This window comes from Sinocyclocheilus rhinocerous, unplaced genomic scaffold (genome assembly GCF_001515625.1).
Source record: "Sinocyclocheilus rhinocerous isolate Xijiao unplaced genomic scaffold, SAMN03320098_v1.1 scaffold1330, whole genome shotgun sequence".
Lineage (NCBI taxonomy): Eukaryota > Metazoa > Chordata > Actinopteri > Cypriniformes > Cyprinidae > Sinocyclocheilus > Sinocyclocheilus rhinocerous.
The window spans coordinates 374,784-400,925 of NW_015665026.1; the positions used below are offsets into that span (position 1 = coordinate 374,784).

At 37.0% G+C, this 26,142-nt stretch overlaps 1 protein-coding gene across 1 annotated transcript in view; it reads left to right on the top strand.

The window, feature by feature from the left end:
* Positions 1-26,142, top strand: part of clmpa (CXADR like membrane protein a) — a 55,621-nt gene that overhangs the window by 25,427 nt on the left and 4,052 nt on the right. Inside the window, exons 2-6 of the mRNA XM_016541935.1 lie at positions 18,489-18,646; positions 20,551-20,749; positions 22,245-22,412; positions 23,971-24,093; positions 25,956-26,097. Coding sequence (XP_016397421.1) covers positions 18,489-18,646; positions 20,551-20,749; positions 22,245-22,412; positions 23,971-24,093; positions 25,956-26,097 — 790 coding nt within the window. The remainder of the gene's footprint in view (positions 1-18,488; positions 18,647-20,550; positions 20,750-22,244; positions 22,413-23,970; positions 24,094-25,955; positions 26,098-26,142) is intronic.

A 26,142-nucleotide genomic window follows, 5' to 3' on the forward strand; every position in this document is an offset into this window, starting at 1 on the left:
AGAGAGAGGGCATTCTTTACACACAGCTTGAGGTGTTTCCCATCTGCCACGTGGTAATTCCGACAGCTTTCGCTGTAACATAGATGGATGAACTGATTACATGTACAGTTTTGCATCACAACCGCCTTTTCTCCTATGTTTCTAGATATTCAACATCATTCTTTCCTCATCTGATGCTTTCTCTCAACCCATATTTTGTCTAGGCTCAAAACATACTTTACAGAAAAACACAAATACATTGATAATAAGAAATGTTTCTTGAGCACCAAATCAGCATATTAGAATTATTTCTGTAGGATCATGTGACACTGAATTCAGCTTTGCATCACAGGAAAAAATTACATTTTAAAAATATTAAAACAGAAGACTGTACTGTAATTTACCGTAAATTTTACTGTAAACCAAACCCAAACTTTTGAATGGTATTCTATACGGTAAAAAATTATTTAACATATAATTTAACTTTATAATAGTGTGTTTTATAGTACGGTGAAAATTTATAAATTTTTACAATAAACTGTTGTTAAAAATATGCTGTTGTATATATACAGTGACCATTTTTGGTTGCCAGAACGTTGTAGTTATGGTATAATACAGTGACGTTACAGGCAGCATGTTTTTAACAGTATTTTACCTTGGAAGTAAAAGGATCCAGTTTATAACGGGAGGAAATACTTTTGTGTGTCTAACCCTCTCTCTCCTTTTCCCTCTCTCACTCTCAGTTTCTTATTATGATTCTAATATTATTCTTCACCATTCATGCATAGCTTGACCGCCCATAATTCCTTTATCGATTCATTCATTTATTCATTCGTAGTTGTGAAAAACTCATCTTACGTTCAGGATAGAGAGTGTTTGTCCACATTGAGTTTCGCGTTTTTCTAAAGTCAATATTCTATTACCATTGTGGCTCATAATATCCCGCTTTGGTTGGTTTCAATTGTCTATTTGTGAGTGAAGTGATTGCAGTTTACCGCATCTCAGAATGGAGACCACCTCTGATCTGTTCGGAAGCCAGATCAATTTCCATATCCATCAAAACCGGTTCGCTCTCGGATTAGCTGCCAGCGCTGTCATCACGGCTGATCTATACGTGCCTCAGTGGCGAGCAGAGGCAGATTACGCTCAGTCCTAACTCACACAGGCGTTGGAGTCTTTCCGCCCACCTTACAGACGTGGAATGCCCAGGGCTCTGAATGATGATCACAGTTAACATGACAAGCTGTGACTATCAATCACTCCGGCCTGATTAAAATACTACGTGACGAATCGTATTTACCGGCCAGAGGTGCTTTTCATATGAAGCAATGCCTGGTTCCACACGTGGGTGTGAAGCTGAGGTCAGCGGCGCTCTGTCGCATTCCTCATAGATCTCCCGAGAGCGGGCTGTCATTCTGCGGTGAATGCAGACTCGTGTTATGAAAGAATAGTAGTGGAAAACATCTTTGGTGGCAAGCCGTGATTTGTCTTTGGTAAAGAGAGAGGAATGGAGAAAAAAATTAAGAGCAAAAATTGTCCACTAGCACATCTGCGCTTGAGTTACAGTGAGTCTCAGCGGTTGGTGGTAGAACATAAATCAGAGTGCAGTCTGAGTCATAAACCTGGCGGGATATGAAGCCCCAGTGTAGTGCATGATGGGATAGTTTACTGGGTGCTGTAAAAGTGCCTCAGATCGCCAAATATCCCAATTGCTATCTCTTAAATACTTGGCTAGTTTTCCTTCCGGAACCCAGAATTCCACTCCAATTTCTAAAAAGACCACAATACCGACAAATGTTTGCATGTGTTTTTTGTTGAGTATAATGTTTAATGTATGAGGTTTTTATGCCTCATATAATATGATATATGGATCTCATACTCAAGGAGGAAAAAAGTTCTGATGGCTTGCAATGTAAATCAATGAGATTTTTACACTGAAAAAAATATTAATTTTGAGGCCTTAGAAATTTGTGAATCAAATATGATACAGTGGGCTTTTTAGGGTTATCCTTGGTAAGTCAGCATCACCAGAAATTTTGGCTGAAAATCTCATGCTTGTCGAGCCTGGTCTATGCTAAATAAACCAGCATGAGATTTTCAGCAGAGATTTCCCTAATGTTTCTCCTGCAATGCAGCATTCCTGTGAAGGATTTTGTTTCGTCACGTCTTTATGGAGGAAGAGACATTCAGTTTTGACAGTCTATGGCTCGCTGAACATCTCTGCCCCTTTTCCGCGTTTAATATGAGTCGAGAGTATGTGGATATAGAATTATTGAGAGTGGATAGCTTGACCTTTGCTAGTGATATGAATCAAACATTAGCGAGAGATCCAGCTGAAGAAATTTACAGGGGCCACATCTAATAAACGGAGGCCAGCAGGGTGAAGAGAAGTGCTGAGGCCGGAAAATCTGGAGATCCATTACCCAATAATTCATCTGGAGGAAAGGCGGCCCGGGTAACCGCAGATGCAGTCGATCCCGGGGTGGAGCGGCAGCAGGAATGGGCGGGAACAGTCCTGTGGGAGTCCTGTGGCTTGCTGTGATATGCTTTGGTAGAGGTCTGTCATGATTTGTTGTGTTAAAACGATCTCCACTGCATTAAATACTGTATACAGCTCCGTGTTTTGATTTAGCTCTAATAGCAAAGCTTTAGAGTGTTATGTTTCTTATATTTTTTCTGTATAGTGAACAGGGCTGGGCAGAAAAATAAGAATGTACCCATCGTTCAGTTCATGAGAAGAGAATTTGAATTGATGTTGGAATTAAAATTTTGAATTGGAACAGCAGGATGAGAAATTTATTTAATTGCAATTCTAGTTTCGTAATAAAATGTACACTACTGTTAAAAAGATTGTGGCTGGTAGGATTTTTGTGCATGTTACTGCAATTTAAAAGAACTTTTCTATTTTAGTATATTTTAGAATGTAATTTATTCCTGTGATGGCGAAGCTACATTTTCAGCAGCCACTGATTCAGTGTCACATGATCCTTCAGAAATCTGATTTGCTGCAATAAATATTTCTTATTATAATTAATGTTGAAAACAATTGTGTTGCTTAATATTTTTGAGAAAATCGTGATAAAAAAATCTGTAGTTGGAATTTCAAACATTGATTATTAATTGATATTTTAATGTATCTAATATAATATCTAATATGTGACCCTGGAGCACAAAAGCAGTCTTAAGTCGCTGGGGTATATTTGTAGCAATTTTCTCAATATTTAGATTTTTTTGCACCCTCAGATTCCAGATTTTCAAATAGTTGTATCTCGGCCAAATATCGTCCTATCCTAACAAACAAATATCGTCCTATCCTAAAAACTTATTTATTCAGCTTTCAGATGATGTATAAATCTCAATTTCGAAAAATGTATCCTTATGACATGGTTTTGTGGTCCAGGGTCACATATAGGTATTTCATACTGAAAAATTAAAGATACTTTTATATTTTAAATTAGATTAGATTATATTTTAAAAGCATTTACTAGAATTTCTTTTAATCTATTTCCATATTTGTACTTCCTTCAATTAGAATTACGATTCTGCATTCTGTTTGTGAACTGAATTCAAATTCAGGATGTAAATTTATGTGTAAAATGCTTTCTAATTTCAAACCTTCATCTCTGAAGCCCGGTAGTGAGTTATTTAGTTGCTTGTGTTTATCATCAAGCATGTCAAGTCAAACTGATGTTATCAGTCTGACGGCTTTAATTGTCCCATTTAAAGTGAAAATGCCCTGGAAAATAACGACTTTCTTGAACTTCCTTCCCAGTAATAATCACTGTCTTGATGCCTCTGTAAGGGCAGCGTCCAGCAGTCATGTAGGAGCAGTGATGGCTCGTACCACTCTACACTGTCTCCTGAGGTCAAGTAGTCCAAACACAGCTGGAATGTGTACTGTCGTTTCAGGACGATGGCAGCTGTGAACTTTATGCTGTCAAAAGTTACAGATGTTTAAGTTTACACCTTCTGCTAGAGTCACATAGAGTCAGAAAAAGCAAAAACTTGGTCTTGTTATTTTATTTTTGGATTTCTGAGTAAATGAAGTGTCAGTTGATATCTTCTTGTAAACTTTATTTTAAATGTATGGGTTTTTTTTTTCATAACGGCTTCATTATTTAGTGATTGGAGGCCAGGTTGTGTTTCCTGTCTGTGTCAAGCACTAGTTATATTTTGCTGGTTCTAAAATTAGTTATTTTTCCAGAGACACCAGAAGCAAATCTCCATTATGTTGTTGCTTATGAACACAGCCAGAATAGGACCCGGGATTATTCCTTTTTAAAGATGGCAGTCACAAATGATGCTGCCATTTACTCCTCATCTCATTATAGTCACTGACGTTCATGCTTAATTTAGTCATTATGACAACAGATCTTATGGAATGAGATGATGCATTTAATTTATCACAGGAACCTGAACTAAAAATCTCATATATGTGCAAGAAACGCAAGAATATGTTGTAAATGCTCTTTAATTGTGTCCTCGTCAGAGCTGTCTTCCTCCTGGCCTGACAGTTGACAGACTCCAGGGACGAGGCGCAAGTCAGCACAGATTAGAAAAGCCCGGATGATAAACGGCCTCAAGTGTATGGCAAGACTGGCTTTGGGTGGGGTCAGGCTTGCAACATTGCATCGCTGAGTTTGGTTAACAGCCCAGTCTTGGAGGTCCTCCACCACACAAACACAATCTGTGATGTATAGTGGGACTTGTACTAAGAGACCCTGCTTCTACTGGAGATCTTTATGGTCCTTGTAAAACAATAGCAGGAATTCTGTCTTCGCCCTTACTGTAAGGTCAACTACACTGACTCCTCTTGCTGTGAAGAAATGCTGTGTGACATGGCTGAGCAATTTTAAAAGATGCGGCCTGTATTTCTGACACTATTCACTGGAACTGATGTGTCATCTCTCTCTCTCTCTATACAGTGGGTATAGAAAAGAATCACCCCCCTTTAAAATAATCAATTTAATTTGGTTCCTTTGCAGCTTGAAATGAAAACGGACAAAGTTTTTGTTTTACTCAGCTGTATTTACTCAGTACAACTTATAACATCCAAGTGAAAGATATAGCACCAACATGTCAGAAATCGTGTCATGAAATATGCTTTAAAAAACTGCACTTACTCCTGTTAGGATAAGTTCAAATAGGACTAAGCAGTGACCTTGAAATTTAGGAATTTGGAAGTTGTTCTCTAATTTTGATCTTATTTTGTGTGTGTATATATATATATATATATATATATATATATATAGCTCTAAAAAGCTTGAAGGGGAGGGATGTGTTCCAGTGTGGTACAGCATAAATAAAATAAAATCTTGGCCTGTGCTGCAGTTAATTCTCATTGGCCGTAGCTTCTCTAGCAGTGATTTAATAATTTGTTGTTGAATCAGGGGAAACATGTCGTCTTGGTCTTGGCATTAGGCCGGCTGCATCATAGCCCGTGAATCCTGATCGAGGACGACAGGGATTGTCAGCTCTGTGCTACACCACATCGCAGCTTAAAATACAGTAATTGTGGCATTTATTCCCTAATGGAGAAATGCAACATTTCTGTTCTGTTCTTTGGGTTTCTATGGAGTCTCCATAGGGGATTTCAAATGTGGTCAGTGATGTAGAAAGCTTTCAGCTCAAAACAAACCTGTTCGCTCCTGCGTCGAGCAGCCAGGTGGACAGACTGTATCCGTGACTGTCACGTCTCTAACTGTTATTCACCTATCCATGAGTGATTGCACCGTCTTGATGTATCTGCTCACAGTTCAATGGCCGTGAACGAGAGGAGGCTGATTTACTGCTAATGAGTTAAGTGATGACAACACAATTAATACTATTTGCTTCATTGTATCTGACAATGAGTGTTTTGGTTTCCCAGATCCAAGCACGTCTAGTCCTGGACAAGATGTTTTTAGTGCTCTGTTTTAGATCTGTTCTTAAAGGATTGTTCCAGGTATAATTACAAACTAAACATGGAAAATAATTTCAAATTACCAGTCACTTTGTAGTGATTGAGCAAAAATTGCACTTATAATAAAGGTCTATGGAGCAATGCGCACCATTTAATAATATACAGACAATTACAGAAGTAGAGATTCCAACATTGTTCTTTTGAACCTTCTATTCAGAGAATCCTGAAAAAAGAAGTACCCTGGTTTGTATCTACAAAAATATTAAGCAGCACAACTGTTTTCAACATTGATAATAAGAATTATTTCTTACCAAATCAGCACCTGAAGGATCATGTGACCTGAAACCTGTAGTAATGCCTGTTGAAAATGTAGCTTTGCCATCACAGGAATAAATTATATTTTAAAATATATAAACAAATAAAAGAATTATTTTAAATTGTAATTTCACTATTACTGTTTTTACTATATTTTTGATCAATTAAATTGAGCCTTGGTTAGCATAAATGGCTTATAAAAGCTGCACATTTCTACTTTAAATGCCTTTTCCTTGCCTCGTAGATTCAAAATAATTTTCTGTGGTTTTCGACAGCAATGTTGATCTGATGTTGTTGATCGAAGTTGATTTGTTATGAAACTGGAACATTCCTTTAATAAACCATTCAACAAGTGGCCCTGTTTTTCCTCTGGAGACAAAATATATCTTCTAGACAAATGTTTCAGTTCTGGATAGTTCAGACAGTTTGGTCACTATGCTTTTTATCTGTACACTGTTCTTTGTTATTTTTCTTATAGTGAACAACAAAAGTGCTCAGCATGTCCAAGCTGAAATTATTTTTTTTATCCTCTGTTGTGTTTGAGAGCAGCATCTCGGAGTGAAAAGAGGCTCCGGACTGATTTCATTTGATGGCTTGTGATGTTTCGAGCACTCAACCGTTGTCTTGCGGCTGTGGATTTGATGATGAATCGTGATGGAGGTGTTTGTTTTCATCATGGTGAGGGTGAAGATGGATGGATAACAATCACAGCTCTAATGGCAAGACTGATTCTTTCCCTGCACATACTGCACTACTTAAATGTGCTATATTACAGAGTCTTTTCACGTGCGCCTTGTTTGCTGGAGCTCACATTTACTGGAAAAGAGATTGGACAAATTGGCAAAGCATTTTACATCTCAATCATAACTGCTGGGTGGAGAAGGTAAAAAGTTGTTTTTTTTGTCTAGTGCCCTGCAGGAACGAGAGGCTCTAGCCCACTTTCCCCACACATTGTTTTAATCTACTGTAGTGGCTGAAACACTAGCCCAGCGAGGGCTTAACATGAGAGCTTCATTCATCTGCTTCCAAGCTCCCGGCATGCTTTTGGATTCCTCGCATGTGGAGAATGGTGTGGATTGCGGTTATGAGCCGCTTACCTGAAGGCCAAAAGAGGTCATGATCCTGTTGATGATAGAACTTTAAAATGGCTTGATTTGGGGCTGAATCCAACTCTAATGCTGTTTTATTGTTTTTTTTTTTAGAGAGGACATCATAGGACAAAAAGCATTTCTTTGTTCTTTTAAATTTTCTTTTGAACACAAGGCTCCAATCTTCAGTGCTATTGTCACTCATTTCATATGCAGAGATGTTAGCCAATCATAACAGAGGACATTTACATATAGGCTCTGTTCCAAAACGAGTGGGCATCATAGGCACTCACCCAAAGCAAAGGCTGTTCCAAATGATATGCAGCATAATTATGCTGTCTTTTAAGATGCCTTGCCAAATTCCAGCATGTATCCTTCATGGAGATAGCAATTCCAGAACGTATAGTAACAAGCTCAGTGGAAAAAAATCCATCCATGATATCAGACGCCTCAAGATGTTTGTTTTTTTTTTTTTTTATAAATGTACTTACAGTATATTTCATTCAACACCAAAAAGTAAACTTGCTCCAAACTTGTGGGAGTCGGATATCCTGTGCAGTTTGCACTTTTTGTTCAAGGCGAAGAGTTTTTACCTAGATCACTTCTCATTTTTTTCAGAGCTCTAAAAAAGTGTATTAGCCTGAGATCACCAGGCTTCAGTTGAATCATAATCAAGGTCTTAAATGAACGATTCAGCCAAAAATAAAAATTCTACCTCATTCCATACCTGTTTGACTTTTTGTGGGAATAAGCTGACATTCTGCTAAATATCTACTTTTATTTCCCACATATGAGAGTGAGAAAATGATGACAGACCCACTTTTGCATGAATTATCACTAATGGTTTGGTCTTAAAGCTGGTTTTAATGCAAGTGCTGCTTTTGAGTGCTGCGGTATACAAATAAGAGCACTAAAAGTCTGTTTTTAATTAGCGTGGAATGTTGAACGTTCAGCAGTTGAATTGTTTCCACATTGCTCTTCATGAACACCCAGAATGCTTTGGCAAACCTTGCTGCCATGCTAGTGAAAGGCACCAGATAAATTGTTCTTGTCACTAAAGTGGTTTGCCCATACCGCACGATTTTAAGAGCATCTGTCATTCTTTGTATCGCAAACTTGAAGATCCAACCAGATGATCCAAACCACAGTTTTTTATTGCGTGTACCAGCAAATTTATAACAAATCTGTTTAGACTTCAGGGCTTACATTCCAATTAGTACACACTGTTGTCCGTGGTATGTATTTATTCATATTTTTATACCATTCTACATGTGATGAAACAAACCAAGCCATGTTGTCTAACCCCTAGCATAGTAAATTGCATTAGATGAAAAGGAAACTCAATGTGACCGCAAGGGATACAGTAATTTAGCTTTTGTACGGGCCGAGCTGTTTGTGTTGAGCAGTCAGCAATGGATTCGGGAAGACAAAGATGCATTTCCCCTCTTCCGCTCTCCCCCACAGTCAGCTAAATTTTCTACCTAATGGGCATGAAAGTTGCAAATTGCAGCAAAATGGATGTGGCAGGAGAAAAAGTGTATTATAGTATTGATTGGAGCAGGCCAATGGCGAACTGTAGACCTGCATCAAGCAGACAGTAGAACGGGAGCAAGTCTGGTCTGCTCTTTTGTTTGCACTTTGATTCAGAGTGACTGTTTGTGTTCGGTATTGATAGATATGTTTAGCTATTGATTTGATGATTTCTGTGGGAAAAGTGCTATAGTTATTAAGATGCGATTGCATTGTCTCTAGTAGAGGAAAATGTCCCAAAAGAGAGAAAACTGTCAAAATGATTTATTTGTGCTGGCTAAAAGATATTTATGGGAGGTGAAATGTCTTCAAAACTGAGGGGGGAATTTAAAAAGAATGAATTGTGGTCTCTGATAGCACTGTTTATTTGCAAGTGATGTCTGTGTTCACTAAAATAATTATGTGAAAATGCACACTTTGTATGCTGTACTATACAACATTGCTCCACCACTGTGATCCAGACACCTGAATTGGCTCTTTAAAATGCTGAAAGTGCACTTGACTACAGTGCACGTCTTGATATGTACACGATGCTTTTCTCCCTCATTTGATCACATGAATTACTACTGTCAAGAACGTTGGAAGAGAATACCAATGATTAGCTGACATTGACAAGGAAAAAAGGACAATTGTGTATATATATATATGTATATGTATATGTGCGACTCAATTGGACTGTCGGATGGATGGATGGATGGATGGATGGATGGATGGATAGATAGATAGATAGATAGATGTGGTGCTTAATTATAAAAAAGTGTCTGTTTGACAGGACTATAGCAGTAGCAAGGTGGACTTGATGTTGTCAGACACATCAGAAATCAGGTTTCCCATTGGGCTTTGATCCTGTGGCTGATCCAGAGCAGGTGGAGAGAGAGCCAGCTCTGAGAGTCCAGCCATCAGAGTTCTCTTGTGATCAATCTTTCCTTTTCATTCATTCCTTTGCCTTCATCATCAGTACTACAGGAAATCCTGAAGGGTTTGTTCGGTCTGCTGAGGGGGTGAGGTGATAATGTATGCCCAAATTCTTTTTAGTCCAGATGTGTAAATTATTGCATATGGTGGCTTCAATATTGCAGCGTTTCATGCTGTTTTGTGCTTGACCCGGAGGGATCTGCTCTGCAGTGCTGCAGCTTTCTACAACATCTCCTCATTAAAGAAGAGCAGGACAGCACATACAGTGTGTGTTTATGGAAGTGTGTGTGTCTACATGTGTCTTTTTCTGCTGCCAGCTGTGTGTTCATTTGAAGGAGGAACTCTGTAATGAACAGTGAGCCTTATAGAGACATGGCAGCTTCTTTCTGGATGACCAGCATTGGGAGACAATCTCTGGTGGACATGCACTCATTGACCTCAGTTTCAATCTGATTCCTAGACTTCTTCTGTGAGTGCCTAAAGAAGAACTTTTAGCTGGTAAGAATGGGTCAGGATGGTCTCACGACAGCCAAATAGTTTAATGCAGCACAGACAGTGTGTGTGCAAATAAATGGTTTCATTATTCATGGATTTGGTTTGAGGCAAGTAAACTAGATATTTTCAAGCTAGTCCACAGATTTCAGATGCACCCACCTCTAAATATCACTGGCTAGTCACGTTACATCAAGTAGGTGCCCTGGACCAGAATAAGTTGGACCAAATTTAATGCCAGTATTTAAAAGTCTTGGTACTGAAAGTGATGATTTCTTGGGAAAGCCCAGGAATGATGCAGGGCCACATTAGTTTGGATTAAAAGCCAGTACATGAAGCTTTTACAGTATAAGCTAACCTGTGGAACTACTGTAGTTCACACAGCAAAAGTTTGGTTATAAAACTCAGTTCCTTATTTTCCTTGTCACATTGCGTTCGGTGTGTACCAACAGTGAGGCAGATGATCGTGTTGTTTTCTCTGCGTGTCACCTAGAGTGATTGACACATGCGGTGTTCAGCTGGAGAAAATGAGCTTTTTCACATGAGTGCCATCGCCTGCTTGAACACCTCCAATTCAAATGAGATGCTCATCAGCCTCCAGAGGCCCAGCTGAAAACCAGAAAGAGCGAAGAGAGGAGTTCAATCCCTGCCTCAAGAAGTATTATGTATTTTGATGTGCCTTCTTTTCTTTTCGTATACCAAGCACCCTGTGGTTTTGATGGCGTTGTAGTGGGAACCAGGGCATCAGGTAGCATTCACGGGTGTTGTTGATGCCACAAACTGGAATCTCGTCTGCAGCAGGAAGGGATTAGAGAATTCTTCCTGCCATCAAAGTGTCACCTGCAGTCACTGGAAAGAAAGACTTGGGATTTAATGGGAAGGAAAGATTCCTCACCTCACACCAGCAGGCTAATAGAAGGCAAAGTAGTGTTTATGTTATGTGATTTCATAAGGTAGATGAGCTCAACAAAGAAGATAAACTCAGAGATCTGATATTTTCCTGAGCTGAATGTCCCTGAGGGTGATCACTGAACATCATATCAGATGAATATATTTAAGATTTAATACTGTGTGTAGTGAAAGTTTACTTATTAACTAGACATTTACATTTTTTGAAAAGATGATTGCCAGAAAAGCCTTGATGATGTTTTCTAAAGGGTTCCAAATGGTTAGTAGGGCAGCATGATTTAGTGGAAAACTCTAATTTCGATGAATTAGATTGCAAAAAATTGTGATTGCGATTAAAAAAGCTCCAGGTTTGCTGTGCTTGTTTGTAGGGCTTTAGCATTTGGCCAAAACTTTGATGATAATAATAATAATTAAAAAAAGAAATATTACTGTGACGAGTGGGGGCGGGGCTGAGAGCCGTGGGAACGGAGCGAGGCCGGTGGAGTAATTGATAATGAGCGACACCTGCACCACTTTATGTTATTCTGGCGTGCTTAAGATGTGTTTTTTTCTTTCTACATGTTATCTTAACGGTTTTTCCCATTATTTTAATTTTAGTTTTAGTATAACATTATAATACCATTCATATTTTTACTTTTTTATAATTTAAAGAAAAAAACAATCCGATGTATAGTTGACATTTGAGGCTTACTACTATAGAAAAGCACTAAAAGTTTTTCAGTTAGAGTGTTTTCAGCTTGTTTATCTTCATATAAAAATACGGCATGCAGTTGCATAAAACAATGGTATAAACTTCATTCAATGTAAATTGTGATAATCGTAATTAATAATCGCAATTACAATTTCAAGGGAATAATCGACAATTATGATTTTGGTCATAATCATGCAGCCCTATTAAGAACTAGAATCTAAAATCATATTGCGATATCTTTAATACTTCTTTAGTTATAGGCATGCAAACTTTGGAAAAATAATACTTATGGCACTCAGACAGGCATGTTCAATGCAGTTGTTTGGACAGAAGGAAACAAGATACATTTCTAGTTTCAACATAATTTGTTCTTCAGACATTCCTTCTTAACAGAAATAAAGTATCATCGGTGCGCAAAATGACCCACATTTGTTTTTTTGATGACTGAAGATGTGTGCAATTTAACAATTTACTGCTGGAGCCATATTAAAAATCTAGTATCTCTAGAACTGAGCCATACAGGACCTTAAAAAGGAAGATGCCAAATGGAAGGTTTGTTAAGACCCATATCTAATAGGCTATTAAAATATCTTTAATGCTTCTTGAGTTACAGTCATATAATGCAACAAAGATTTCTAAAGTCAACAGATTTTACTAATAGTCCTATCAATCTCTGTGTGAAAATAAAATAATTAAAGGTTTTTTCAGTTAGAGTGTTTTCAGCTTGTTTATCTTCATATAAAAATACGGCATGCAGTTGCATAAAACAATGGTATAAACTTCATTCAATGTAAATTGTGATAATCGTAATTAATAATCGCAATTACAATTTCAAGGGAATAATCGACAATTATGATTTTTGTCATAATCGTGCAGCCCTAATTACTATTGTAATACTTTGCTGTAAAATAAAAAATGAGTATTTAAAAAAAATAATATAACAATAATCATTTTACATTGCAACTTTAAAATTACAATATGAATCTCGATTTCTTTATTTTCAAACATTAAACCATCAAGCTTTTATTTATTTATTTTTTTTTTCACACAAAACATGATTTTCTATTCCATTGCGCTACTTTTCCATTGTTTTTCTTATGTAAACACTCTAGATGGACGTGTTTGATCGTTGTGCTCACGTCTTTTGCCGTGTCTCGCGCATGGCACAGCGTTCTAAAAACACGCCGTTCAACTTTTAAAATACATGCCTCAAGGCCTTGCATTTTTTTCCTCGTTCCACTGCCCACTTTTCACGTTTTTCAAATCAAACAATTTCTGTGTGAATGGCTTTTAAAGTTTCTCTATTGACTTCTAAATATAATTATAGGAATATGGTTGGCCCATGCATTTTACTGAGACACTGAAAACACTGGATCATGAGCTGCTCGCAGTGCTGCGCTTCACTATGAAAATAGTGAATGCATGTTTATATAATTAAATCACAGCCGTTGTGACACACACTAAGCCATATCGCAGTTTATTTATTTATTTTTATTAATCATGCAGCCCTAGTTGTTAGCACATTGCTATGGGGTTGCTAGGGTGTTCTGAGTGGTTGGTAATATTGTGGCATTTTTTAAATATTTGCAGAAGAAAGAAATATAGGATTGGAATGACATAAGGGTAAGTAAATTGTGAACTTTTGGGTAAACTATCCTTTTTAAACAAGTTTAATTTGATAGATCGCTAACTGTAAGTATGACAGTAATGCTTGATTTAGTTTCAGGCTCCTTTCCAATACTGATCCATTTTCAGTTCACTATTTGTGTCAAATCTAGGAACACAACTCTAAATTATACGTGCTCTGTGGTTAGTTTTTGTCTGGTGTTGTGTGAGAATGAGAGAGTAGAACCATGAACCTGCACTTGACCTGTCAGCGATGCGGCCAAAGAGCGCTTGTATTTACTGCTGCATTTCTGGACACTTGCTGAAATGCAGAACCAGTCTTTGTCTTTTTTTATAGCTCAGTGGACTCATCTGGGCAGTGGAGACATAAAATACAGCTTTAATGTGGAGCGTTTCACTCTAGGAAGATGTTCACATGAGACGCCAGACTTTCATGTGTGATATTAAACTTTTAAACTGCGCCGAGTGTGATATTTCAAGACGATGTCTGAACATTAACAGATAAATGCAGTGTAAATCGGCTTAAGATGAACCATGTGCTGCGCTGCACGGTAAAGCACATTTATCTGTATATGTTCTTGCCTTTCTCCTTTCTCTCAACCCCCAAATACACTCAAGCATACATCATCAGATAATACCCACCTCCCCCTCTTCCCGTTTCGGTGCATTTACAGTTTCCAGCAAAGCTGAGTGAGCACAACAACAGGAAAACAAAGTGCCTTCTCTCATTCTCTGGGCTTTCACCTCTGTCTTTGCTGAATCAAAAAGGCAATAGATGGGCCTCATCACTCCAGAGTCTACGGTAAAGTCTTTCAGAGAACTAGAAAAGGAGGAATGACTACACTTTTATATTTTCTGAAGAAATTGTGATTGACGTGTAGTTCCAAACCTGTACTGTATGGTGTATGATTTACTTTTTCAATTTGTTGGATTTAAATTTGACAATTTTCTATCAGAAATTGCTTGAATTTCTCAAATAATTACAAAGAAATGGCAAGTTACACATTGAATCAAGCTTGAAATTTTGAAGTTGACGACTGAAATAGTATTTTTCTTGTAAAACATACTCCAATAAACTTGGTCATACATTATTGGAATGTCAGGGTTTCTGGAGGTTTAAAAAAGTCTTAAATTCATAAAGTCATTGCATTAAATGCTGCATGCATTGCAAAAAATAATATCTTCCTCTGTATTTTTGTTTATAAATATCTGAAAATCCTTAATGACATGCAAATGCAAAATGAAGCCTTGAAAACTGAACACAAGTGAGTTTATGCTTAAAAACAAGAACAAATATCTGTCAATGGGGTATGAAAATATTTGAATTAAGAAGATTGCAAATATTTGTTCATGTTTTAATCATAAACTCATTTCATTCTTATTTTGTGTCATTTTGTAGAATCTTTAGACATTTGCACTGGAAAACAAGACAAAGGTGCAAAGGTATTCAAGTTTTCGTTTTTTAACTAAAAAATAATGGAGATTGGTTGGAAGTTGTATTTTATTTTTGGGTGAATTATCCCTTTAAGGCCCCCCTTTTTTTAGTATACAACTAACAGCATTGCATTACACTAAATGCATTAAACTAGACAACCTAGTTTATATATCCGAAGCTTGAATCAATGAAGTGCAACAAATCAATGAATCAATTTTTGAACTGTCTGAATTAACTGACTCACTAAAATGAATCAGACTTCTCAGCCTCATATGAGGGAGGAGGGATACTGAGGTTTGATCTTGCTCAAATGTAGAGCTGTGGGTATGAATTAGTAATGTAGCATAACAAAATGCTTCGTCGCTAGTTTTTTTCTGCATTGTATTGAGAAACTTGTTAGGAAAAAAATAGCTGTAGCACAAATGGTGTGGAAAAGGTTTCTCACTGAAGTTTAATACTTTTGAACCCCAACCCTCAGTATGAGTGATAGTTATAGTTATGCAAGGACCATTATTTAGATCTCAGCTGCAAGATCTTTCCTCTGTTTTCCTCTTCTTGCTGGAAATGTGGAGGTTGATATTGGGTGGGAGATCACAGCTCTCTCCCGTGGCGATGCCTGATTGCCAGTGTAAAGACAGGGAAGGCTATGTACCATGACTTTGGACAGTTTGAAGGGTATGGATGTGATATGTGCTATTGGCTGCTCTATAATAAGATTGCTGAGATCTGTGGAGAGGAGAATTTACTGGAGCACAACTCCCCCTAGGGCATCTTCATAGAAATCTGCTTTTCCACCAGCTTTTGGTGCATCTCAGCCAAGCTGCTTGGTTCCTATTGTTAATGAGCCGCTCTTTCACTCTCCTTCCCCCCAGCCTGAGCCACAGTGCGCCAAAAGGGGCTAGAAAATCTCAAGCTGCAGCTGATGGCAGTCCAGGAGAGGCAGAACATGACAGATGAACACTCAGCCTTTCTCGCTCTGCAGGCATTAACATGGCCATTTCATCCAAACCTTTTCCAGCTGAGAACTTAACATGACCCGGTCCACAGGCACCTTCCTTACGGTTTAAGACACATGGATACCTCTGTGTGCTTCAAAGATTTCAAACTGGTGTAGTACTTGAGTTCTAGAGAAATGCTCTTTATGTGCATTTCCCAAATGATTTTGGTACACCAATGAGCACACATTGACTCATGATTGGTTGAGATGAATATCTTGAACCAATCAGTGATCAGACTGTTTTCAGAATGGAATGCTAGCATACTGTTTACAATGTGAAATTGTGCATTATGCAACAATTAAGATTTTAGGCTACATTTTTTGTCAATTAAATTTTTTTGGTTCTGTATTAATCTGATCGATTGTAAAGTGTTGATATTTGGAAGTGCTCATAATAACAATAATTATACATTAACTAATTAAAAAGTGTGCTATATAAAATATTTATTTATGTGTGAATAATTAAATTAATAAAATATAAATAATAATAATATGTAAATGTTTCTTTATTTGTTTATTTTAATAAAACAATAAAATAGATAATATATATAATTAATAATAAAAATAGATACTTTGCATTTTTAATCAAATCCTGAGTAAAACCAACCTGGCAGTCCAATCAAATGAATTGTCAAGAAAAAGATCTTAAGAATTGTGGCAGATTACTTCCGGTTCACTTGTCACATATGGCTGGTCAGGTTGAGTGCATTGCTTTATGGGATACAATACACAGTAGAATGCTGCACATTTAGACAAATGTAGCAGTTTATCCAGGTATTCTGTGAATATAGTATGAGTGTGCCATTCTGAACTTTCATACTTTGATCTGAGAGCTAGCTTTTTCATTTTATTACACTTTATTTTAAAACCTCTGTAACTCACACATTATTTTCTTAATCTTAACTTCGAGGCAGCAAATGCCAGATCTCTATGATTTTACTGCGTATCAAAGATGGATTTCCACGACACCGTGAGGCCATGCAGATTAGGATTTATCTGATTTTATCATTTCCTTTGAAGAACAACCTGATCATCGTAATGCGTCCCATATTAAATCTGTGGCCTGCAGAATTCACCTGTTCCATCAAAACCCATTTTAGCTGGCATGCATTTTAACTCATTTAATACTGAGATACTTTTGCTGAATAAACAGCTAGAAAAGTCTCTTTGATGTTCTTAAAATATCATGGTGTGACATCATCAAGAGGAGAAAATGAAATGTTCAACATGCACCATTCTGATAATTAACAGAAATGGGATTTTAATTAAAGTGATGAGTGTGTGTTCGAATGAGACCGGGCTCTATATTTTTAGATATCCATCTTTTCTTAAAATTATAGTGATAATACTTTAGATATAAAAGATATAATCGAGCTTACACCGTGGAGTACAGACTGTCAAAGTAGTAATTTGTGGTTTTGTTGACGCTTTAAAGAATGCTAGTCAAGGGTATGAGTGTTTCTGTCATTTTTTCCTTTTTCCAGCAAATTTTCATTTTTGAAAATGTCATACCACCTTTTTTTTTAAGAAAGTAGTATGCAGTATGCAAATTTTCAATAACCAGTTGACTAGATTTTTTACTAGATTTGCTAAAAATGTGCAGTATACACAATCAGAATTCACAGTATAGAACACAGCAATGTTTGACCTTCTATTTCTAGTGAGACAAATGAACCAGAAACGATACGAACCATCTCCCTGACCATTATTTGTTTAGACTGCCAAAAGAGAAGACATTTACCCCAAAGTGAATTAATGTGAAATAATTGCATTTGAAACATTCACGCTCTGCAATATGTTAACATACTATTTTTATAAAACATTATGCAGTGTGCTCAGTTCTGATCGTTGCCCAAAGCAAAGATATTTGATAATCTGTCTCACATTATCAGGATTATTCAAGCAGAAGGCTGTTGCATATGGCTGAGGTGTAGAGTTGTCTGCTTGTCATCTGCCTGTGTGGGCATTATTTCTGCAATCAGAATGCATGCTGGGAATTAATTAGCCTGGCCTTCATTTAGCTGCCTCCCTGTGTTAATGTAGAGATGTTCAAACGCAAAGGGTGTTAAAGTACAGTAGCGGCACTGCAGGACGTCTACTCGTCGCATTTTATCGCTTGATGAGTGGAAAATGTGTCGTGATGGGAAACGCTAGGAGGCTGTGATGGTTCGGAACGGGGGGAAATTGGAGTTGTAACAGATTAGCACAGATCCATACACCCACAGATTCAGCTTCAACCTCAATAAATTTACAATCATGGCCTTCTTCATCTCCAGCAATCGCTAATAGTTCATTCCCTCCCTTCTGTTAGCGAGCTGATTTCCTGTTCAGTGTGAAAATTGGCCGCTTAGCCGTTAAACCGTTGTCCAATTCCAGGAATTTATCAAAGAATATAACAACAATGGAGCCTCTGGCCTCTGAATCATCTCCTCTCTGATCTGGATGAGAGCGCAGTGGATCAGTCGCATGAAATCCCTGACGCCCCTCTCTAAAACCCCCAATCTACCTCTGCAACCTGCAGTAAAGCCAACTAAAGCCCTTCAGTCCTAACTACTCCCTGGCATCGGGGCTTAACGCTTCCTCCTCTCTCTTTGTCTCTCTCTCCACAGTATTGCTGAGTGTGCTTCAGGCAAATGGCCAGACGGAGATGAAGAAGGTGGTCGGAGACAATGCCACGCTGCCGTGCCACCATCAGCTGTGGCAAGCCGACATCTCCCTGCTGGACATCGAATGGATGCTGCATAAATCCAGCTCACGGCAGAAAGTGGTGAGTGCGTGCACGTCTGATCTCCCGCCACTGCGACATTGTGCTGCTGATGCTGGCCTTCGCTGCTCGCCACAGTCCCTGATCTGCAGTGCAGTGCTTTTTTGCTGCGATGATGGGAAGGGTTGTCTTTCTGTAAACTGCACCATCAACTGGTGCTGCAATCAGCACTGTAAAAACTGCTCATTTTTAATATGTCACTGCTTTGCCTCGTATCACCCCTAACAATTACTTTTATGACCTAATGATGTGGAATTGGCCCGAGGACAAGTTTTACATTTTAATCTGGCCACGGCTCGAGCTGCTCCCTGAGGTCCTTCCTGACACAATATATCCAACAAGAAGAGGTCAAACCTTTCGCCGATTTAACTTCCTGCCAGTTATGAATCATTTCAGAGCTATTTTTCTAAATAGCATGTAGCTTTTCAATAAGAGAAAGCTCGTTTTTAGGGGTGAGTTTTTGTTCTGCTTAGATGACAATTTTGGGGTCTGTCTCTCAAACCCTATAGCACCACCAACAGTTTAAACTTTTAGGTACATCATTTTAGTTTATTTATACACTACAATTCAGGAGTTTGTGGATTTTAAGATTTTATGTTTTTGAAAGAAGTCTCTTATGCTCACCAAGTCTGTATTTACTTGATCAAAAACAGTAATATTGTAAAATATTATTACAATTTAAAATAACTATTTTCTTTTTAAATATATTTTCAAATGTAATTTATTCCAGGGATGCAAAGCTGAATTTTCAGAATTATTACTCTAGTCCTTAGTGTCACATGATCCTTCAGAAATCATTCTAATATGCTGATTTTTCTTATATAAACATTTCTTCTTATTATCATTGCCGAACACAGTTGTGCTGCATAATATTTTTGTATAAATCACACTGACCTGAAATTTTTGATCAGTAGTGCAACTTTTGAATGATTTAGAAGCAAAATAGTTCTTTTTTTTATTCATTGAATCATTTTTCAATTTTTGACTTGATTTTCTGACATTTTTATTTATTTATTTTTGTTAACAACTCTTTATTGAATTTTCTTTTGGGAATAGTAATATAAAACAAACAGCAACTGTATAAATTTAGAACCCACCCCAACCCTGGTAGACTTAAAAAAAAAAAAAAAATTATAATAATAATAATCATAAAAATATGTAGATATAAAAAATAAATAAATCAATAAAATAATTTTTACAAAGATTTTAGAAAAGCTGACACAACATTAAAAGCTGAATGCCATAAATTTACAGTTTTCACATTAGATCCATGTATACGAGAAGTTGAGAGTTCCATCGAGATAATGTCCAACAAATGTCCAGGTTCGTCTGTCCGTTGTGTGAGGAGGATTCCAACGATTGACTAGACAAATTATTATAATTTTTTTTAGTTTAAGCAGACTGTCATCGCATGATTTTGTGATCATGCCAGTCAAAATGATTAAAAACCTTTTTGATACAGATGCGTCAATAGTTAAATTCTTAGTAAATAATTATTTTCATGTTATAGCCAATATTAAAATCCTATACAATTTTTTTAATTTAGAAATTCTAATGTTTTGAATGAAAAAAAATAGATAAAATATTTTTTAAAAGTTGCTTTTATTAATTATTTTGTTAGATAATGGGGGGGAAATAACTTTTATCAGTGAAAAGGGCAGTTTCTTGTTAGGAAAATAGTTTAGCATTGCTTTACAGAATGAAGTTGAGTATCAGGGACACCGAAAGACAAATATAACCAAGCAAAGAAAGGCCTGATTCACAGTGACATCAGAGTTTAGCAGACTCCTACCGCAGGCGTGCACTGTGACTCAACCCTCACTGGATTGCGCCCTTAGCACAAAGAGTTTCACAAGCTTAATCAAAGCAGTATTTATTAACTCACTGTATGTTTCCTCTTTCACCAGGTCATCACATACTTTGCAGGTCGGATCTACGACCCCAACGAGAGTGAAGCTGGGCGGCTTTCCCTAGCGGGAGACTATCTGAAAGGCGACGCTTCACTCTTGATCAGCGACCTCTCGCTCACCGACTCCGGAGAATACATCTGCAAGGTCAAGAACGGCGGGAAGTACTACTGGAACACAGTCAAACTCATCGTGCTCCGTGAGTCTTTGGCCCCGCAGCTTGGCTTTAATTAACTCCTCTTGTAGGCCTGGGAAATGATAAAGACATGGCAGATGCTTATTTCACGGAGTAAGGGGTCCAAAAATAGCACCAGGATGTTGTCCCTGGGCGTAGTGTGCCAGTTGTGCCCTGATCTTGGCGTGAAATGACATTCAGTGACTGCATGACAGTAAGAATGACACATTATGCATGACAGCATTGGAAAAAGCAGTCATCACATGTAGAAATTTACAAGACACACTATAGTCGAACTTCCAAAACACATAAATCAGTCTTAGTTACTCATTCAACATGTATTATTATGAGTATGTGTTAAATAAATGCCTCCTCCTGCATAGAAACATTATATGTCTGTTTTCACCCCGTTGTTTCTTTCTATATTCCCTCATTCCATCTTAACCGCTTCGCCACAGCTGTATAAAGACATTTAAGAGCACCACAAATTTACGCATGCATTTGTACAAATGGTCCATGGCTTTCAAACGACACGTTCGATTCTGAGGGGCAAACATTAGCATTTGTCTTGTTCAACACAAAGATAATGGCTTGGCAGAGGATGCAAATGCAGCTTCCTCTGTGTGCCGTAAGTGATCCTGACAGAGTCGGGAGATGGAGGGGACCTGCATCCCACTCAGCAGCTGTAATTGCATCCCCCCACTGTGAGTGCCGGGGCAAAATTGTCCTGGCTCAGCAGATAGAGGCGGCAGGAGCAGATTCTGATGGCCGGGGTGGGCAGGAGCGGGGGGTCGAGGACCGAATGGTGAACGGGTTGTTTTACAGATTCATGTTATCTGGCATCACACTGTTTTTTTTAAGAGGTTCATGATGTGAGGAAAAATAGATCTAAATGGGGAGCAATGCAAAAAGGGTAAAAGTGCATGTGTGAGTGTACAGATCTGGTTTTACATATTGTTTCATTATAGTTTAGTTATAATTTAAACTATAAATTTCGTAATATTAGTCTCTGTGTTTTTAGTCTTTTAACTCAAAGTGTTTCATAATGTGATTTTTTTGCACTTATACAAAATGTGTTAACAATACATGCATTACTACCTGGTTATTTAATATAAGCCAATTCTATGTTAGATTTCCAGCTAAAATGCCTATATTGTGAAAAAAAAAATCTCTGGATTATCCAAATATATGCATTCCTACATGGTTGTTTAATATTTAAGCCAATTCTTTGTTGAATGTCCAGCTAACATACCTATATTATGATATAAAATTCACTGAATTATCCAAATAAATGCATTACTATGTGGATTTATAATATGTATGCCAATCCTTTGTTGAATTTTCAGCTAAAAAATTCACAGGATTATCCAAAAATATGCATTACCATGTGGATATTTAATATATAAGCCCATTCAGTTGTTGAATTTCCAGCTAAAATACCTATACACTGATACAAAATAACTCATACCATCATGTAGTATTTACCTTACCATATGTGTTTGTCTGTTTTGCAATGTAGTGAAGCCGTCCAAACCACGCTGTTGGATGGAGGGTCGTCTGCTGGAAGGAAGTGATGTCAGACTGAGCTGCAAGTCCACAGATGGTTCTGACCCGATCAGCTACAAATGGGAAAGAGTCTTAGACAAAGGAAAATACGCTGGCAAGCTGCCACCTCAGGCCCTCATAGGTGAGCTCTTAGAAGAGTATTTTAATATTTACATCTGTAAGTGAAATTTTAATAATGACAATTTTTACTAATAATTATGGGAGAAAATCCGTGTCATATTTAAATAATGTGATGTAGGTGAAGATGATATTTTGACTGTAACCTGTTGCCCACGTTTTTAAACGCTAAACCGACTTGCTCTGCTCCAATCACTTTAATACTGCTTTCTTATGAAGAAAAAAAAATGCAGCATTAAGTTTATCTTCCAAGCGTGGGGAGTAAATCATGTGGACATCTCCTCTCTGGAGGAGCAGAAAATAGATGAAGACACTACAGGGCCAATTTAACACCGCAAGCATTCTCAAATTAAATTTACATCAATTCCATCAGCACTTTTTACCCCACATGCTTCACTACCTCCTCAATTAGCCCCTCTTATGAAATCGGCTTGGAGATGTGACATATGTGTAATGTAATGTGCTCTCTACCCTTCATCAGGCTTTATGGAGAATTTTGCAGAACATGCTCTGTTCATTCAACTGTGCACTTCCAGTAGTTGTTTCACGTCAGAAATGAGGTTTCAATGAAATCAACACTAACCAAAAGAGGTTGTAGGTTCAGTACTTGAAGCTTGAAGTGTGACAGCGTGTTCTAATCAGGCCCATTGTGATGAACTTACAAGCAATAAATCTTGTCCATGTCCTAACTAGCCATAAAAAGCAAAATTTTGTAGAATGCTTGGTTTTTATTTATCATGTAACTCACAGTTTGATAATGGTGCTTGACATGACACAGTCACAACCAACTTCAGCATATTTGATTTTTAATATACAGCTGCACTGCTGTTCAAAAGTTTGGGGTTAGTAAGATTTTATTATTTTTATTTTTTTATTTAATTTGAAAGAAATTCATTATTAGAAATTCATATTAGGATTCATTAAATTGAATTGGATTGACACTTATAACATTACAAAAGATTTCTGTCAAATAAACGCTGAACTTTCTATTCATCAAAGAATCCTGGAAAAAAATGTATAATATTTAAACAATGTCTTCAGCATTGACAATAATAATAAATGTTTCTTAAGCAACAAATCAGTACATGATAATGATTTCTGAAGGATCATGTGACACTGAAGATTGGAGCAATGACTGCTGAATTCAGCTTTGTCATTATAGAAATAAATAACATTTTAAACATTAAAAAAAAAATTTTTTTAATTGTAATAATATTTAACAATATTACTGTTACTGTATCTTACTATATCAAATACATGTAGCCTTAGTGAGCAAAAGAGACTCTTCATTTTTTGTTTTGTTTTTTTACTTTTTAAAAGATTTTAAATTCTTACTGACCCCAAACATTTGAATGGTGGTAAAAGTGGAACAGAATTTTGCAAAATAAGATTTTTATGTGGACGGGGCTACCCAGCAACCAACAATTTGTGTTAGATTAATATGAAAGAAACAGGATTTATCGCTTGTCATTTTGTGTCTGTTTGGATGCAGTGCAAGACTGCAAACTATTAACTTATCAAATGACAAGTAACTTTGTGTTTTTTTTTATTTTTATCTAAAGATCTGAAGAACCCTGAGATTGTGACATTGAAAAACCTGACGAGGGAAAGCGCGGGGGTTTATAAATGCACCGCCAGCAATGATGTCGGAGAAGAAAACTGCACTTTAGAGGTCAAAGTTCACTGTAAGTACCTGTATTTATGGATGTGTTCAGAATGGCATACTAGTGTAGCATACTGTGAAGACTACCTGCTGTTTTCTAAAAATAGCGCACAGTATGAAGTGATAAATGCTTCAAACCATAGTATTACAAACCATATATACAAACCATATAGCATTGTTGACACATTACCTCATTGCACTGCACTTTTAATTTAGCATGTGCCATCCAGTTTTCCATTACCTTGGAAATAAAAATGCAAATAGATTTTTTTTAGCTAATTTGTCAAAAAATGTTACACATTTTCTACTGCTTTATTTGTCAAGCTGTAAATGGTAGGTCAAAAAGAGTGCATTGCTTAGCATTGTGGGAAACAATAGGTAATCTGAGTATCTCATGCATAGAAAATTTGCACACATGCAATGCATGACACATTATAATATGAGTAGTATTTTGTACTTAATCTGAACTTAGCCATTGTTTTTCACAGATGAAAAGCTTTATGCAAATCATAAATTCTTACTCCTAGTTTTTTTGTTTTCTTCTTGCTTCTGACACTTAATTTAATTACCATCAACACAAGTACATTGCCAACCCACAGTATACTTTGTGAAGATTGCAGTGAGATCCTGACCCGTTCTGCTATGCCGTGCGATCTTTCAGCACTATTTAACATCCAAATAAAGAGTTCATCCTTTTCTTTATCACAGTGTTCACTGAGTTAATTCCTTCCTCCAAACCTTTCTCAAACAGCTCTGCTGCATAATTAAATATCAGATGATGGAATTAGAAGAAATAATTAATTATGTGGCGGAAAGAGAAATGTATTCATGCAAAAAATGCCATATTATTAAAGGAAGGAACGTAGTGAGTGCGGTTGGTTGATTAATGCTGTGCAGTTTGCTGGAGTATTCTCATGGTGAGATACACTCCTTCAGGTATCTGCAATGCAGAGGGGGCTGCTTGCTTGTTACGGGCTGTTTGTTAGGCTATTCTGAGCATGGAAACTTTGTTTTATGTGTCTTTTCAAAGAATGGAAAGTGTTTTCTATAAATACAGTAGTGGATACTGAGTGTGTGAGTTTTTAAACAGTTTTACACACTTCTGAGCTCTCTCTCTCTCTCTCTCTGTGTGTGTGTGAATAGAATAGAATAGAATAGAATAGAATAGAATTTATACATTTCCTGAAGAAAATGTGAGTGGTTCTGGGTAGTTGCTTACTGGCCAAAGTCAAAAGAGTCTAACCTTAAGTTTCTATAGAATTTTGGTACCTAGAAATTGCTTGGGTCGTTCCATTTATGTCATCTTATGATTTTTTTTTTCTATTTTTTTTAAACACAATTGGTTATACACCAATGTTTAATTCTTCATTTTTTTAACCCTTAAGTAAAAGTATAAACATTGTATTCCATAGAGCTGTTTTATAGCTGAATCGATTTTTTTTCATATTTGATAAGTAAGACAGTATTGAACTAAACTGAATCAACACTGAACTGACTTGAGCTGAATAACGACACTATTATCTTCTGTAGAGCTGCTTTATAGCTGAACTGAGTTCAATTCATAACTAATGAACTTTGCAACATTCACACTGTTATTTAACTAAACTGAATCAACATTGAAATAAATTGAGCTGAATAATGACACTATTATCTTTTGTACAGCTGCTTTACAGCTGAAATTGTATTTGTTTCATAATTGAAGTATTTTGCAACGTCAATACTGTTATTTTCTTGTTTATTACTGCTTTGAAACAATCTGTGTTGTTTAAAGCGCTATATATAAATGTGACTTGACTTGACAATAATAACAGTGACGTTTACCTTAGCAAACACCATAACTTCTTATAAAACATGACCAGTTGTGATGTTCCTGCTTTTTTGCAGATGTCCGGGGAATGGGCGTGGTGGCTGGCGCTGTGGTGGGCGTGTCCTTCGGTGTTCTCCTCATCATCCTCATCATCTGGCTTGTTTTCCGTAAGAAAGAGAAGAAGAAATATGAGGAGGAGGAAGCACCCAATGAAATAAGGTAAAGAAAAAATAATAATAAACACTTTTTAAAATAGCATATACA